The 15,428-nt window shown below is 39.8% G+C and overlaps 2 protein-coding genes across 7 annotated transcripts in view; one reads left to right on the forward strand and one right to left on the reverse strand.

Moving 5' to 3' along the window:
- ACO1 (aconitase 1) overlaps positions 1 to 7,803 on the forward strand; it is a 36,364-nt gene extending 28,561 nt beyond the window's left edge. For all 3 annotated transcript variants that reach the window (XM_075210882.1, XM_075210884.1, XM_075210881.1), the window contains exons 16-21: positions 44 to 148; positions 380 to 522; positions 1,431 to 1,578; positions 3,992 to 4,114; positions 4,685 to 4,876; positions 6,821 to 7,803. In XM_075210882.1, the coding sequence (XP_075066983.1) occupies positions 44 to 148; positions 380 to 522; positions 1,431 to 1,578; positions 3,992 to 4,114; positions 4,685 to 4,876; positions 6,821 to 6,940 (831 nt within the window). In that variant the 3' untranslated portion in view covers positions 6,941 to 7,803. The remainder of the gene's footprint in view (positions 1 to 43; positions 149 to 379; positions 523 to 1,430; positions 1,579 to 3,991; positions 4,115 to 4,684; positions 4,877 to 6,820) is intronic.
- A 110-nt stretch (positions 7,804 to 7,913) lies between these two features.
- The window catches only part of RIGI (RNA sensor RIG-I), a 68,076-nt gene continuing 60,561 nt past the window's right edge, over positions 7,914 to 15,428 (reverse strand). For all 4 annotated transcript variants that reach the window (XM_075210878.1, XM_075210877.1, XM_075210880.1 and 1 more), the window contains 4 exons: positions 12,312 to 12,482; positions 11,450 to 11,601; positions 10,371 to 10,517; positions 7,914 to 9,185 (listed from right to left, as the gene is read on the reverse strand). In XM_075210878.1, coding sequence (XP_075066979.1) covers positions 8,868 to 9,185; positions 10,371 to 10,517; positions 11,450 to 11,601; positions 12,312 to 12,482 — 788 coding nt within the window. In that variant the 3' untranslated portion in view covers positions 7,914 to 8,867. The remainder of the gene's footprint in view (positions 9,186 to 10,370; positions 10,518 to 11,449; positions 11,602 to 12,311; positions 12,483 to 15,428) is intronic.

Raw genomic sequence — 15,428 nt, forward strand, 5'->3', positions numbered from 1 at the left:
CTGTTTTTTGAGTTATTGGAAGGTGTAATTGTCTGTCTTGCAGAAAGTCAATGAGAGCTGGAATAACTTAAAAGCACCTACTGATCAGTTATACCCTTGGGATCCCAAATCAACCTACATCAAATCTCCACCTTTCTTTGACAACTTGGTATGCATAACCTCTAATGTAGAACAAGTATATTATGTTAGTAATTTATTATGTAATAAATAAAAATGTGCTTGTTGGGTAAGCAATGCCTCATATGTTAAAGACAGTATAGTGTTAGTGCTTCGGCTTTAATCTTGGAGTAGGTGTTGGACTTGGTATTTTTGCCTCTTTACATAACAGCTGCACAAAACTTAAAATGTCCCTTCTTTTTTTTTTTTTAAATGGCTCTAGACAATGGATCTTGTACCTCCCAAACCAATCACTGATGCCTTTGTTCTCCTAAACCTGGGTGACTCTGTAACTACTGACCATATTTCTCCTGCCGGGAACATTGCAAGAAACAGCCCTGCAGCTCGTTACTTAACCAACCGAAAGTAAGCAGGAAACTGTACCTTCTAATGGACCGCACTTTCCAATGTGTTCTGTATCTGTATTGTTTGTTTGTAAGTGAGATTCCTGGCTTGGTTGTCTAGATATGGTTTCTGGTGAATGTATGAAGCTCTCTAGGAAGTTTATAATTTCAGGTAAACACTTTAAATGTATTTTGGGAGTGGGAACAACAGATTAGATACAATTTAATCCGCTAAACTTAAAATAATGTACTGGGGAGAATTAAACCTCTGTCAATGTATTTTTTGAGCAGTAGTGATAGTTAGAACTACAATTGGCTGAATATTCACACATAGTTCCTTCTCCTCTGTCAAGTAAATAGTATTGTAGCAACTACTGTTTTACTGAAAAAATGATGTTACTGAAAGATTAGAAGATCCTTGCAAAATAAATTCCAGCAGATGTTGTTGGAAAAACAACCGTGAAGGCAATCAAGGCATGCTTGGGATAAGTCTATCCTGAGAATAAACTTCAATAAGTAAAATGAGCAAACTACATGGATGAATTTGTCTAACGTGTCAAGATCCCTCATATCCCAAATCCCTCATATCAGAAATCTTGTTAGTTGTTGCCGAAAAAATGTTGTGCTAAAATAGAATGAAAATTTTATTTTATTTTTAATTGGAAATATTTGCATAGTTTTTATTAAACTCAGAGTTTTTTTGTGCTCCACCTCTTCAGTTTTTTCTACTCCTTCCACCTGTTTTTGCTATCTTACAGTATCTATGGCCTACAAATCAGCATTCAGAGTAAGCCAGCCTGTGGGCCCCTACTATTCCCTCTCAACCTTGTAGCAGAATCCTCCAAAGCCCTTTCCTAAAGATATGGGCTTAACATTGTAAGTTACAATTGTGGTATATAACTAGATTGTCTATATCTGTCCTCTTCACAGCTTAACACCAAGAGAATTTAACTCTTATGGCTCACGCAGAGGCAATGATGCTGTAATGGCAAGAGGAACATTCGCCAACATTCGTCTGTTCAACAAGTTTATCAATAAGCAGGCCCCATTAACCATACACTTTCCTTCCAACGAAACAGTAAGTGTTTCAGAAAACGTATTGTTGTCAATATACCAATTTACAAAGTGTGGAACATTCTAGCTAAAAAATAAAAAGCTACTTTAGAACTATTCTACCATCTGGAGTATTATAGCCTGGTCTCTCCTCTGCGAGATGAGACCTGCTCCACAAAGCAGCTTTTCCCAGTGTTTCATGGCTAGTCTTTCATCCTTGCCTGAAAATTGGGGCTATGCGTAACATTTTGAAGGTGGGGGGGAAGGGCGAGTTAGTGGGAGAACCATTGAAAAGGTGCAGTCATGGACATTAAAGCTTCTGATCAGAGCCGTAACTTAGAATTCTAGCGCCTGGGGCGAGAAAGAGAAATGCCGCCCCCCTAGCCCTCAATTTTAACCAAACTAACCTAAAATATTCCTAAATTGCGCCCTGGGTGGTAGCCCCTGTCACACAGCTCTAGTTACGGCCCTGCTTCTGATGGCTCCAAATGCAAGCCTTTTGAAAAGGTGAACGAAAATGTTCTCCACTATAGATGATAGTGCATCTTAAGTCACAATTTTTTTTAATGTATCTATATTTGAAATGTGATTTCAAATAACAAATAAATAAAAACAATGCAGAAGATTCCAGAAGTGTGAATAATATGAATACAACTGATAATGTACAAAAACAATTACTGCACTACTATAATTAGCACTTATGTTCTTGTCCATTTTTTGTGTCAATTATACGTATGATTTGTGTACTTTTATTTTATTTATTTTTAATGTATTTGAAAGATCTTTTACTTTGTACTTTTCAATAATCTACATGATGTACTTTATTAGTACTCTGTAGTTCTAGTTAATTAATTCATGGTTATTTTTCATTTTATATATGGTCACCTGATCTGCATAAAGCTGAAGTAAATTGCAGTCAGGATATTATGTAGGTAATGCCACAGGGTGTACGTTTTGTGTTATTTTGCACTTCTGGAACAACTGTATGAGGGTGAATACAGCTGTGTAAAATGTGATCTTGTTGCTCATCTGTAAACACTTTGGGCTTGATTCATTAAGGAAAGTAAAGAAAAGAAATAAGTAACTGTGAACCTTGGCAAACCATGTTGCAATGCAAGGGGTGCAAATGAGATTATTATTTTGCACATAAGGAAAATACTGGCTGTTTTTTCATGTAGGATGCAAATACTTAGCTTTATTTTTACGCTGGCTTTAAAAGTTAATCTAGGACATGCTCTATCCCAATTATAGATCTGTTCTCACCTTTTAAATTTACCTCCCCCTCAAATGCAACATCGTTTTGCAAGGTTCAAAGTTGCTATTTTTTTTGCCTTACTTTCCTTAATGAATCAGGCCCACATTGTGTATCTAAATTAGTTGCTTAAGAGTTTGCTGCTGAGCAATTATTGGTTGGGGGAAGTGTAGAGAAGGGTGAATACATGGGAGATCCTGAAGTAGATAGGTTCATAGTTAGGAGTAGGGGGAAGAGTGTGAGGGAGGTTAGTAGAATTTATGCAACCCAATAAATATGCCCAATTTGCTGATATTAGATGTCAGTTCAGTACAAGCATTTCTATGGCAGAAAGCTTCCACTAGCAGCAAGGTGAATTGACTACTCCAGTAAAGGTGAGAACAGGAGAGTAGTGAAGGCCAGGTAGGTGCTGGCGGTAAGAAATTCAGTTATTAGGAGAACAGAAAGGGTAATCTGTGGACAGGACCATGATTGCTGAACCGTTTGCTGTCTCCTCGATGCTCAGGTTTGCCATATTGTGGATTGGGTTGATACCGATTGTTGGAAGGGGCTGGTGAAAACCAAGCAGTCATGGCACATCTCAGTACCAATGACAAAATTTGGTTAAGGGGCGGACTTCAGAAATAATTTAAAGGCTGTAAAGTTAAAGGGCTGCCGAGGTTGTAGTTTCTGAAATACTCGAGATGCTACACCTGAAAGACAGAGCTTAGAAAGGTTTCCTAAATGTCTGAGTTTGGTGCAGAAATGATGGTTTTAGGGAACTGAGACAGTGACACTAACAGCGACAGTGTCTACAGTAGGGACAGGCAGGAGATGATGGTTAGAGGATGGAGGAAATTTTAAACTGGAGGTGAACATAGAAGCCATAGACAATTAACAGGGCGTAGAGACAATAAGGGGGGTATATAAAAATATTAAATGTATGATAACAGGCTTGGAGTCTTACAACCAAAATGGAAGAACTATAATTTATAATGTAGGAAGATGATTAAACTGATTATACTAATAAATACTAACCACAGTGTTATGCTATAAGTAGTTAGGATTTCATTCAACTGCAATTAATATCATATTCAATCCATCTACAACATAAATGATTATGGGATATGTTGTTGCATGTTATTTATTAGTTAATTCACTTAACACAAAGGTAGAACTCTTTATGGACCTGTGACTTTTTTCCTAGGTTGATATTTTTGATGCAGCTGAAAAATACCAGGAGGCTGGCCATAATTTAATCATCCTTACTGGCAAGGAATATGGATCAGGGAGCTCCAGGGACTGGGCTGCAAAAGGACCCTTCTTACAGGTATGGTCAGAGCATTAGATTTTCAGGTGATGAGAAGCAAGGTTTCTTCCACACAGCTTCAGTGTGTAGGATTGCTAACATGCCTATGTTGGATGGGTATAAATAATTTTGCAGAGTGCTTCAATTTTAGATTTATGGTTTTACAAAGCTGTGGGTTTCAGTATGCTCACATGCTCCTGAAGAGTGAAATGAAAGTGTATGGAGAACCTTATTCCCCTGTCCCATCAGAGTGTGCTGGCTGTCAAGAGCTGCATACGCCTCTTAACTTCTCAGATTCTCCAGTGAGCATGCACAGTCATTGAGCCACTTGACTCTATGAAGTCATAGTTGCATTGCAAGCCAATGCTTAGCTGTCAGATATTTGTGAAATCCAGCCACCGACGTGTCCTGTGTCCATCAATTTTCAGATGGAATTGTTTGGGGATCCATATTTGTCAAATATGACATAACACATTAAGATGCCCTTTAAGATTCAGGACACCAATATGAACTTGGACATTGCTGACAAGAAGAGGCTAAATAAACAATTGAGTGCATGCTTAAATAATTATAAAATAATCTTTTATGCAGGGAATTAAGGCTGTCCTCGCTGAGAGCTATGAACGCATTCACCGCAGTAACCTTGTAGGAATGGGGATAATCCCTCTGCAATATTTGCCAGAAGACAATGCAGAGACATTGCGACTCACTGGGCAAGAGCGTTACACCATTCTCATTCCCGAAGATAAAGATCTCCGACCAGGCATGAATGTCCAGATAAAGGTAAGGACCCATATGATTTTACTTTGTAGACAAGAAGTTAATGTCTGTTGCCTCATTTTGTAGTGTCCATGAGTTTCTGTGTGAACTCTTTTATTTGACTTTGTGATTATTTTCCTTGATCAGTAAGGTTAAATTACATTATATATAGACTAATTTACACATATCGCCAAACTGGCCTCTTTCATTAAAATAATTTGGTTTACAAGACCAGTGTTACTCTGTTGGGTTTATAGTACAGCTTGAGAACATTAAGCAGAAACAGCTGATTGTCTATATCACAACATAAATGTGCTCCAATTAATATATATGCATAAGGCCAGTGGTTCCCAAACTTTTGCAGTTCGCGGCACCCTTAGAGTCTCCAAATTTTTTCAAGGCACCCTTCCAAAATAATTACTGAGCAGTCCTGTTTTAGAAGTAGTTGGGTCAAAAAATTGTAATAAGTATTTAGGTCACGACAGAAATACTTATTTAGTTGTATGCAAAAATGCCCCTCTGCATCCAGACACTCTGCCCCCTCTGCATCCAGGCACACTGCCCCCTCTGCATCCAGGCACACTGCCCTCTCTCACGTTGCCCCCTCTGAATCCAGGCACACTGCCCTCTCTCACGTTGCCCCCTCTGCCCTCTGTCTCCCTCCTCTGCCCTCTCTCACGCTGTCACCCTCCTCTGCCCTCTCTCACGCTGTCACCCTCCTCTGCCCTCTCTCACGCTGTCACCCTCCTCTGCTCTCTCTCACGCTGTCACCCTCCTCTGCCCTCTCTCACGCTGTCACCCTCCTCTGCCCTCTCTCACGCTGTCACCCTCCTCTGCCCTCTCTCACGCTGTCACCCTCCTCTGCCCTCTCTCACGCTGTCACCCTCCTCTGCCCTCTCTCACGCTGTCACCCTCCTCTGCCCTCTCTCACGCTGTCACCCTCCTCTGCCCTCTCTCACGCTGTCACCCTCCTCTGCCCTCTCTCACGCTGTCACCCTCCTCTGCCCTCTCTCACGCTGTCACCCTCCTCTGCCCTCTCTCACGCTGTCACCCTCCTCTGCCCTCTCTCACGCTGTCACCCTCCTCTGCCCTCTCTCACGCTGTCACCCTCCTCTGCCATCTGCCCCCCTCCTCTGCCATCTGCCCCCCTCCTCTGCCATCTGCCCCCCTCCTCTGCCATCTGCCCCCCTCCTCCGCTGCCATCTGTCCCCCTCCTCTGCCATCTGTCCCCCTCCTCTGCTGCCATCCTCTTCTGCCATCTGTCCCCCTCCTCTGCTCTCTGTCCCCCTCCTCTGCTCTCTGTCCCCCTCCTCTGCTCTCTGACCCCCTCCTCTGCCATCTGCCCTCCTCCTCTGCTCTCTGACCCCCTCCTCTGCCATCTGACCCCCTCCTCTGCCATCTGTCCCCCTCCTCTGCTCTCTGTCCTCCTCCTCTGCCCTCTGTCACCCTCCTCTGCCACGATCCCCCTCTCTCTCCTCTGCCCCGCACCAGCTATAGAAAAAAAGAAAGCAAACAGAAACGTACCAATCCGCGCGGCACTAGGACCCTGCAGCCTCCTCTCTCGCGCAGCTGTCACTGACGTCGATATTCAGTGACAGCTGCGGGAGAGAGGAGGCTGCAGGGTCCTAGCGCCGCGCGGATTGGTAAGTTTCTGCTTGCTTTCTTTTTTCTAGGGCTGGCCCGCGGCGTACACTTTGGGAACCGCCGCATAAGGCAATTCCTGATGTGATGGATTTTTTCAGCCGCAGCACAACACTCTCTTACAGCCATTATCTAGTGAAACTCTCCACCTTATACTGTAGTTGCTACTTCTAAATTCACACTATTGTGCACCCTACACAGCTGTGTTATGCTAGACATGGATTGTTTTACAGATTTAGAATTGCAAGGACAGGTCTCGTTTCTGCATAACCTTTTCCAGGTGCATTCACCTACCTACTTCATGTTCTGCTTCTCCTCCCTCAACAGCTGGATACAGGAAAGACTTTTGAAGCCATCATGAGATTTGACACAGATGTTGAGCTTACCTATTACCGCAATGGAGGCATCTTGAACTACATGATCCGTAAAATGGCCAACTCTAGTTAAAAGAAAAAAAAGGTCTAGAACATGTCCAATGGCTACGAAGTGTGGAGATAAAACAAGTAATCAGCTGTGACGCAATCTGCCTGTGGCATTACTAAAATGTAGAACACACACAGCTGCAGTTGCTGCAATCCTCCACTAGAGGTTAGCCGTAGTTTACACTTTGCTGAATATTATTTTAGGCTGGAAGAAGGATATGCATATACTGCCATATATCTGCAGATTCCTCACATGACAGCAAAGTGTTGATTCAAGAAGTATTTGTGATCAGAGTAAAAACGAATAGAGTCCAACATACCCCTCAATAATTTGTTGATAGAGAGAAGACACAACAGAGTAGAAGATTTCCACTAAAGGATGAATTTTGGCAGTAGCACCTTTACTACCTGAGATATCGCTATTGGTCTGGAGTGAGGTGTGTGAGCTGTCCTGGTTTCTATACTTCATAGGTGTTACACCCATGAAGCCACTTTCTATTACAACAGCAGCACAGTCGCTGAGCATGGCCTTGCTCCATTGGTGCTGCACCAGTGTATGTGAAAAGGTGGTGCTAATGCTGCACGCATATACTTAAAATGAACCAGTGTGGGATTGTTTTGCTTGTCTAAAACAATGCCACTCCATCTATTGCTTGTAATGAAGTGACTACTGTAGAGGGATCCTGAGATTGTAAGCCATGACATTGTCTAAATGTTTCAATTCTACTTGAAAATGAATAATGTACCTGTTTTGAGATCACATGTTACTTTTCTCTACACCTACAGAATATTTTCCCTAGTAAATTTTAGTTGGTTTTTTCTGTCATTATCTTCAAACATAATTGCTTTGTTAAAAAAAATAAATCAAAATAAATCTATTTAAGAGTTGTGGATTTTGCAGAATCTTTGTTTTTATTTAACTAGGGGAAAGTCCTGTTTATTTGACATTTAGTTCCTGCTTTTCATGTAATAAAAGTATTCCAGCTGAAATCAAACAATTCAAACTCCATATGCATTTATTAAGTATTGGGAAATAATTAAAGTACATGTATGTGATTTAATCAATAAGTAACAATATTTTAAATAATAATAAAAAGTTATAAACAGCTATAAATCTAATATTGAGACATTTTGGGTGCTTTTTCAAGGGCATACAAATTATATAGATATTGTATGCAATTTCCAAAGAATAGACAAAACTAATTTCCAAAGTATACGCCCAACCAAATTCCAAAATATGTCCCTCTGATCACCTGTTACTGGTTCATTCGATTCATATTTCAACAGAACTTGTGGTTTCCCAAAGATCTAATTGAGACTGCAGTGACAAACTGTATTCAGAAGTATCAGCATTTTTATGCCTGCTATATTCTGCTATATTCTGCATAACCAGATGTCATCACCTGTTGGCATGGAGAATGGGCGATTTTGGATGTTTTCTTCTTGTCGCTAACAATATGGTTGGTTGCTGCTGAGGGCACAGTTATTTCATCAAGTCTACTGCATCATCAATTTCTCCTAGTTGCTTAAAACCAGAAAGAAGTTCGGACTCCTAGACCCAGTATACATTTCTGAGACAGTATGGTCAGGTCTTCTTAATCCCTGAAGATCCAGGAAAGTTGACATGCACTGGGTAGTTATACTAGATTAATGTCTGGTATGGCTACACAGTCATCTGGCCAAGCAGACAAATAGTTAATGAATTATGTATACCCATAGCTCTCTTTCTGATAAGAAGAATCCCTGTATGGATGTAGTGGAAAAGAGATACCAATTTAGTCCTGGTTGCCATATTTCACCACATTTTACCATATATCATATATCACCACATTTTACCATATATCATATATCACCACATTTTACCATATATCATATATCACCACATTTTAATCTAAGTACCAACTTCATAGTTTGATGCTTTTAAAAAAGTACATATAGGTGTCATTTTGTCTTCACTCCGAGTTAACAGAGAATGATTCTTGTATTTCTTCTTGTTTAAATTCTTTCATTCTAAAATCAACTTTCACCCATTTCTTGAAATAAATCTGAGACCCATCTGCGTTTTCTACCACAAACTTGTCAATTTTGATGAGTGGTATGTTCTGGAAGCTGAGGTAGTTGCCAGCCACTCCCCAGTCGTCTCCACATTTGGGATTCTTGCAGAATATTTTAAATCGCTTCTCGAAGCCATTAAATGTATTTGGATTTGAATGCGGTTTTGCATAATACTTGTCCTTGAAGTCTTTATCAATCACTGTGTGATGGGAAGACTGGTACAGAAAACAAAATAATGTGTTAGTGAATGGTGAGAATTGGGTATAAATGCTGGATATAGGTGATACGTGTTGTCTTTTATGTTAATACATAATAGGAGCACTACACGTAACCTTTGTAAATATATCTATAAAAGTGTCATAAGGTTACCAGAATTTAGAATACTGGAGCAAGGTTTGTTCATGGGAGTGACCTTTATTATTTTTATTTTCTTTTTTTCCTGATCCTGGGGGGACATTTTACAATTGGCGAGTTGTCATCACTTCAGTGTTCATTAGGAAAACTTGTATTATTAGAAATTATATATCCCTTACTGTTAGTCATAATAATTATAAGAAATTGCCCCCGACTTCCGTGACCTGCATAAAAGCACTCTGCTTTTATATGGTCCCAGAACTCCTCAGTGGCTTAATAATAACTGTTAATGCTGAAGAGTGTACGGGAGGAGTACCGCGGAGCAGCAGTTCAGCAATGTAATTTACTGTATACCAAAACTGAGCAACTGGTTTGGAACTACATGTTCAAGCATGCCTTACCAGCTGCTGGTTGTCTGGACAGTCTTTGACTTGTAGTTCCATAACAACTGGAAAGCCACGGGTTACATCAATTTGTTGTAGAGCGAGTGCATAATTCGGTTTATAGTCTAGTGGATTGTAAAATGTTTTATGAAAAATAATCTTGTACCCCCCTCGATCCAAACCATTATTGGCAGGTTATGGCATACCCACCATATGATATATGGTAGGTATTCCATGCCATGTCTGCGATGGTCTTTAAATTGGTTTAACTACACATTACCAGTATAGTTAAACCAATTTAAACACCTCAAACACTATATGTCCACATTTGATATATAACTAAAATATTCTCAACTTACTCGAAACATAAGGAAATAAGTGTTGATTTTTTATTTCGATTTGACATTACTTTGTTTGTTTGTTTGTTTTTTTAACTAGGAGAAACATTGTAGACTGATTTCTCAATTGCCAGGATTATTAGGTTTTGTGTAACTGGAACAAATAATAACTGATACAGATATGGCAAACACATCTGTACTGCATCTTCTGACATCATACATGAGTGCATATAAAATGCATTTATTTCAGATAAGCAAGGTTTACTTTTATTAAACATCCATGGGTCCTTGCTGACAGTACAGTATGTGAAGCTCTTTCACTTACATTTATAGTTCTGATGTCATCTGTGTTGCATGCAAAAGTTTTGCATCTACCACAAATCAGTCGTTTATTTTCCTCTGTAAGTTCCCGGCCTTTGAAATTCTTTGTGAAGTCACGAAGTTTCTTTTCGTTTCTTTGGGATATAAGGTTCTGCATAAACAAAAGTTATATTTAGATAGTAAATGATAGATTTATAAATGTCCATTTCTGCTAGCACCTTTATTCTTTTATATCCAAGAGTACAAATCGGAGGTGGGGGCCGACAATGTGAACACAGATCAGGGATAACACTTTTTTTTTTTTATTCCTTCTAAACTTTTTTTTTAGAAGGTCATTGAATTAGTAATAAATATGTGCCCATAAACCTTAATTCAGACAATTGTCATATTCTGTTTTTCATATTCAACTAAAAGACCATCAGGCTACACTTTTGACAATGCATATAATTCGATAAAAGCCTGCACCCCATTTATAGTGGTAAAATGGCAGATGCAAAATTCTGTTATAGCCCACTGTTACCCAGAACTCTACACCCTGGTATTCTTAGGAAAATCACTGGATAATTCCATACAAAAAAAAATACTGTTACAAAATGCTAATAAGAAAAGTCATACGAGAAAAAAACATCATGTTCCCTGTTCTTACTTTTAGAGCTCACTACACACACAACACATACTTTATTCAAATAATGGGTGATCAGTGTAATCAAACCATCATTTTAGGCTGTTCATTTGCTACAAATGTAGTGATAGTTAAATTTAGCTTATCACATAACCAAACTGAAAACCAGTCCCCAAAGATTGCTTACCTGGAGTATGACATTCAGGCCCCCTAGTGGGTCCCACAACATCATCCCTTGCTGCATACAGGCAGCAAAGCAAGTTGGTTGAAAAAAAAAAACCCCACGGTTGGAAAGAGCAAGTACAGTCTGACGCTGGAAGACCCCACAGGAGCGCCTCAATGCCATCCCAATTAAAGAATAATTCCACCCAAATCTGAAAACAAGTTTTGAGTGGAATATCCTAAGATTACTGTTTTATGAAATCTGCAATACCATAGGAGCCTATGCCAGTAAATGTTACCTGCTTTACAAAATCATCCGTTTCCTGTTTCTGTAATTGAGCAACAGCTTCATTCATCAACTGCTCATGTAGCAAGTTATATCTCTCCTTCTCGGCTTGCTCTCTCTTACTTGTGATAAGAAAGCATTTGCTGTCCTTTGCTCTTCCTCGACCTGTGTGAGACACCATATGTATATGTGTATGTGTATATATATATATATATATATATATATATATATTTTTTTTTTTAAAGTGCACATATTTTTAATTAAATAAGGCTTACATCACAATATTGCAAGAAGCTCATAGTCATGCTTTAGCTTCAGTATGAACTATGTGTTTAGAGACTACAGGGAAATTAATAGTCTGAACTGCAGGACTCTTATTGATCATCCAGTGATCTGTGTGTGACACCAGTCCCATCTGTCAATGTGACCAAAATAGTTACACAGCTCCAATCAGATGCTGTGTTTATTCAATCTAAGGTATGTTTGAATAATGAAAGCACCATAAATAATATTAAAGTACCAAGTTACTATATGTAACAAAAAATTACTAATTACATTCATTCATTTAATAACATTCACAGATACGTTTACAGTTCATATATACACTGGGCTATCACAACTTCATCTACATGTAAAGCATAGAACAAGAGAAAATATGTTTCAAAAGAAAAAAAATATATATATATATATATATATATACTTACCCTACCTTTTCCAATGTTTTATAAGTTTTATCTCAATCTGCTTATGAGTTGTCTCCATATAATGCTCCAGTACAGTTTAATGTCTCACTGGTTTTCAGAATACTTAATTGACATTCCCAACTGAAGCTTAACTGCACAGTGCCCCCATCTGATTTCCACCTGTAATTTTACCTCTGACTTGTATCATCTTGGTGACATTGCCGACATACTCATAAAGAAGAACAAGATTACATGCAGGTATATCTATGCCTTCGTCAGCCACAGATGTAGCTATCAACAATTTGCTCTCTCCTGAGATTTTAAATGTTTCTAGAGCTCCTTTCTGACTTTGAAGGGTCATCCCTAGACCAAAAAGACATAAAAAATCTTAATAAGATCTAGACATATATTGCAGATTAGTCATCAAACCTTTTTCCTGACGTGTTTGGTTTATTGGAATACTGTATTCTACAGAACATGTACAACATTAATATTACATTTATTTATTCATTCATTCATTCAACACTGCATTTTGATATCTGTCAACAATTAAAATCAAGGACTACAAGAGATCGTCTGTCCAATGTGCATACAGTGCCAGTGGCAAAGAAGATGAAGTCAGATACAAATGTAAAGTAATATAACAAAAAGGTGAACATATCTTAAACCAATACATCCTTCCATAGTTTGTGACTCACACTCCATGTATAGTGAGGCTTTGTTTAAACTTTTTTGCGCAAGAGTGACGTATACTATATTTTTACTTGACTACTAGTGAGTTGGGAAACAAAGGTTCTGAAAGAGGTACAATGGGAAATTACACTCCTTTAATAAGTGTAGGAAGTCAGGAAATGAGGGGTCATCCAATTTTATTGTTATTCTTGTGTTTTTAATACCGGGAGGCTTTGTAAAGTGGCAGTTAAAGTGCTGTGTCCCCTCTATTGGGGTATAGGAGCTGGTAACTTAGGAGTTAACACCACCACAAAGACTGAAGTTTCTCTTCTCTATATCCTCTCACCAACAGCTCTCCGGTTTTAAAGGAAAATAATTGGGCGCTATTGCACAGGGCTGCCTACAGCAGTCACTTTATGGTTTATTTCTTCTTTCTTTTTAATTTTATTCTTCTATAAATAGATTTCAGAGCTGCTGTTGCAGCTTATAATGACCTCTGTGTGGGACTGTCTATGTATCAGGAGGTGAAGTCATATCCAGCATCACACGTCTCCTCGACCCCGCTCTGACGGAAAGGGCTCCCGATGAGAAGCCTACTCACTGATATGCTGAACAGTGACAGAGGGTCCTGGTTTGACTAGTGCGGAGTGTCAGCCTCAAAATGGCGGACCCTGGAACCACAGGCAGATTTCAACAATCCTATGCTCTTTATAGATGCAGCTTCCACACCGTTATGACCAGGGTTTTTGTTAATATAGCACTCCTTTTGATAGGACTGTTCCTATTAGGGATAGAGGGGCATGCTGGAGAGCTGTCTTAAGAACAGGGTGCCCTCTCTGGACTGGACCTGAGGGGGGGAGTGCTATATCCCAGCTCATGGTACCTCTTCCTTGGCAGGCCTTACTGCAGTAGGAAATCTTGCCAAAACTGCTCTCACTGATTGTCCTGTCACAGCTACAACATTACTAGAATCTTCTTTAGCCCAAGGACTTTATAAGCGCCGGAATACAGCAAAGGTACGTATCTGTGAAGATTCAAAATTCTCATCACAAGAAGAGGGCGAGCTGCTGGGTGACTGATTTTGAGGACTTGTCCAGAATCGAGAAAGAGTTCATCAGTGTCAGCATTGACGAACAAGTTGTGGCGTATCGTCATGCCATGCTAGATCCGCAAGATTCTCCAGTTCCTGATGTTTCCTTATTTAAAAGAAAAATAAGCAAATTGTTTCTTTTAAATCCTCACCTTTCAGATCTCCTAGGGAAGACTTGGTTCATTTTGAATGCCATTTCTCTCCAGAATGGCACAGACCAAAAGTTTTGAGAATGACAAGTGTTGGTTTTCACAAAGATTTCTGCTTCAGAGTTTTTAGACCTTTTTGTCAGATGTTGCTATGGTATACTGAAGTAAAATTACAAGCATTTCATAAGTGTCAAAGGCTGTAATTGACAATTATATTAAGTTTATGCAAAGAGTCAATATTTGCAGCGTTGACCCTTCTTTTTGAAGACCTTCACCTTGGCATGCTGTCAATCAACTTCTGAGCCACATACTAACTGATGGCCTTGCACGCTAGCCTAATCAATGCTTGGAGTTTGTCAGAATTTGTAGGTTTTTGTTTGTCAATCCGCCTCTTGAGGATTGACCACAAGTTCTCAATGGGATTACGGTATGGGGAGGCTCTTGGCCATGGACCCAAAATTTCGATGTTTTGATCCCCAAGCCACTTAGTTATCACTTTTGCCTTATGGTAAGGTGCTCCATCATGCTGGAAAAGGCATTGTTCATCACCAAACTGTTCTTGGATGGTTGGGAGAAGTTGCTTTTGGAGGATGTTTTGGTACCAATCTTTAGGCATGGCTGTGTTCTTAGACAAAATTGTGAGTGAGCTCACTCCCTTGGCTGAGAAACAACCCCACACATGGTCTCAGGATGCTTTACTGTTTGCATGACCCAGGACTGGTAGCGCTCACCTTTCCTTTTCCGGATAAGCATTTTTCCAGATGCCCCAAACAATCTGAAATGGGATTCAACAGAGAAAGTGACTTTACCCCAGTCCTCAGCAGTCCAATCCCTGTACCTTTTGCAGAATATCAGTCTGTCCCTGAAGTTTTTCCTGGAGAGAAGTGACTTCTTTGCTGGCCTTCTTGACACCAGGCCATCCTCCAAAAGTCTTCACCTCACTGTGTGTGCAGAGGCACTCACACCTGCCTGCTGCCATTTCTTAGCAAGCTCTGCACTGGTCGTGCCCCGATCCCACAGCTGTATCAACTTAGGAGATGGTCCTGGTGCTTGTTGGACATTCCTGTGAGGCCTGAAGCTTTCTTCACAACTATTGAACCTCTCTCCTTGAAGTTCTTGATGATCTGATAAATGGTTGATTTAGGTACAATCTTACTAGCAGCAATATCTTTGCATGAGAAGCCCTTTTTGTGCAAAGCAATGATGACTGCACGTGTTTCCTTGCAGTTAACCATGATGAACAGAGGAAGAATACTGATTTCAAGCACCACCCTCCTTTTAAAGCTTCCAGTCTGTTATTCTAACTCAATCAGCATAACAGAGTGATCTCCAGCCTTGTCCCCGTCAACACTCTCACCTATGTTAACGAGAGAATCACTGACCTGATGTCAGTTAGTC

This window comes from Mixophyes fleayi, chromosome 1 (genome assembly GCF_038048845.1).
Source record: "Mixophyes fleayi isolate aMixFle1 chromosome 1, aMixFle1.hap1, whole genome shotgun sequence".
NCBI classification, from domain to species: domain Eukaryota; kingdom Metazoa; phylum Chordata; class Amphibia; order Anura; family Limnodynastidae; genus Mixophyes; species Mixophyes fleayi.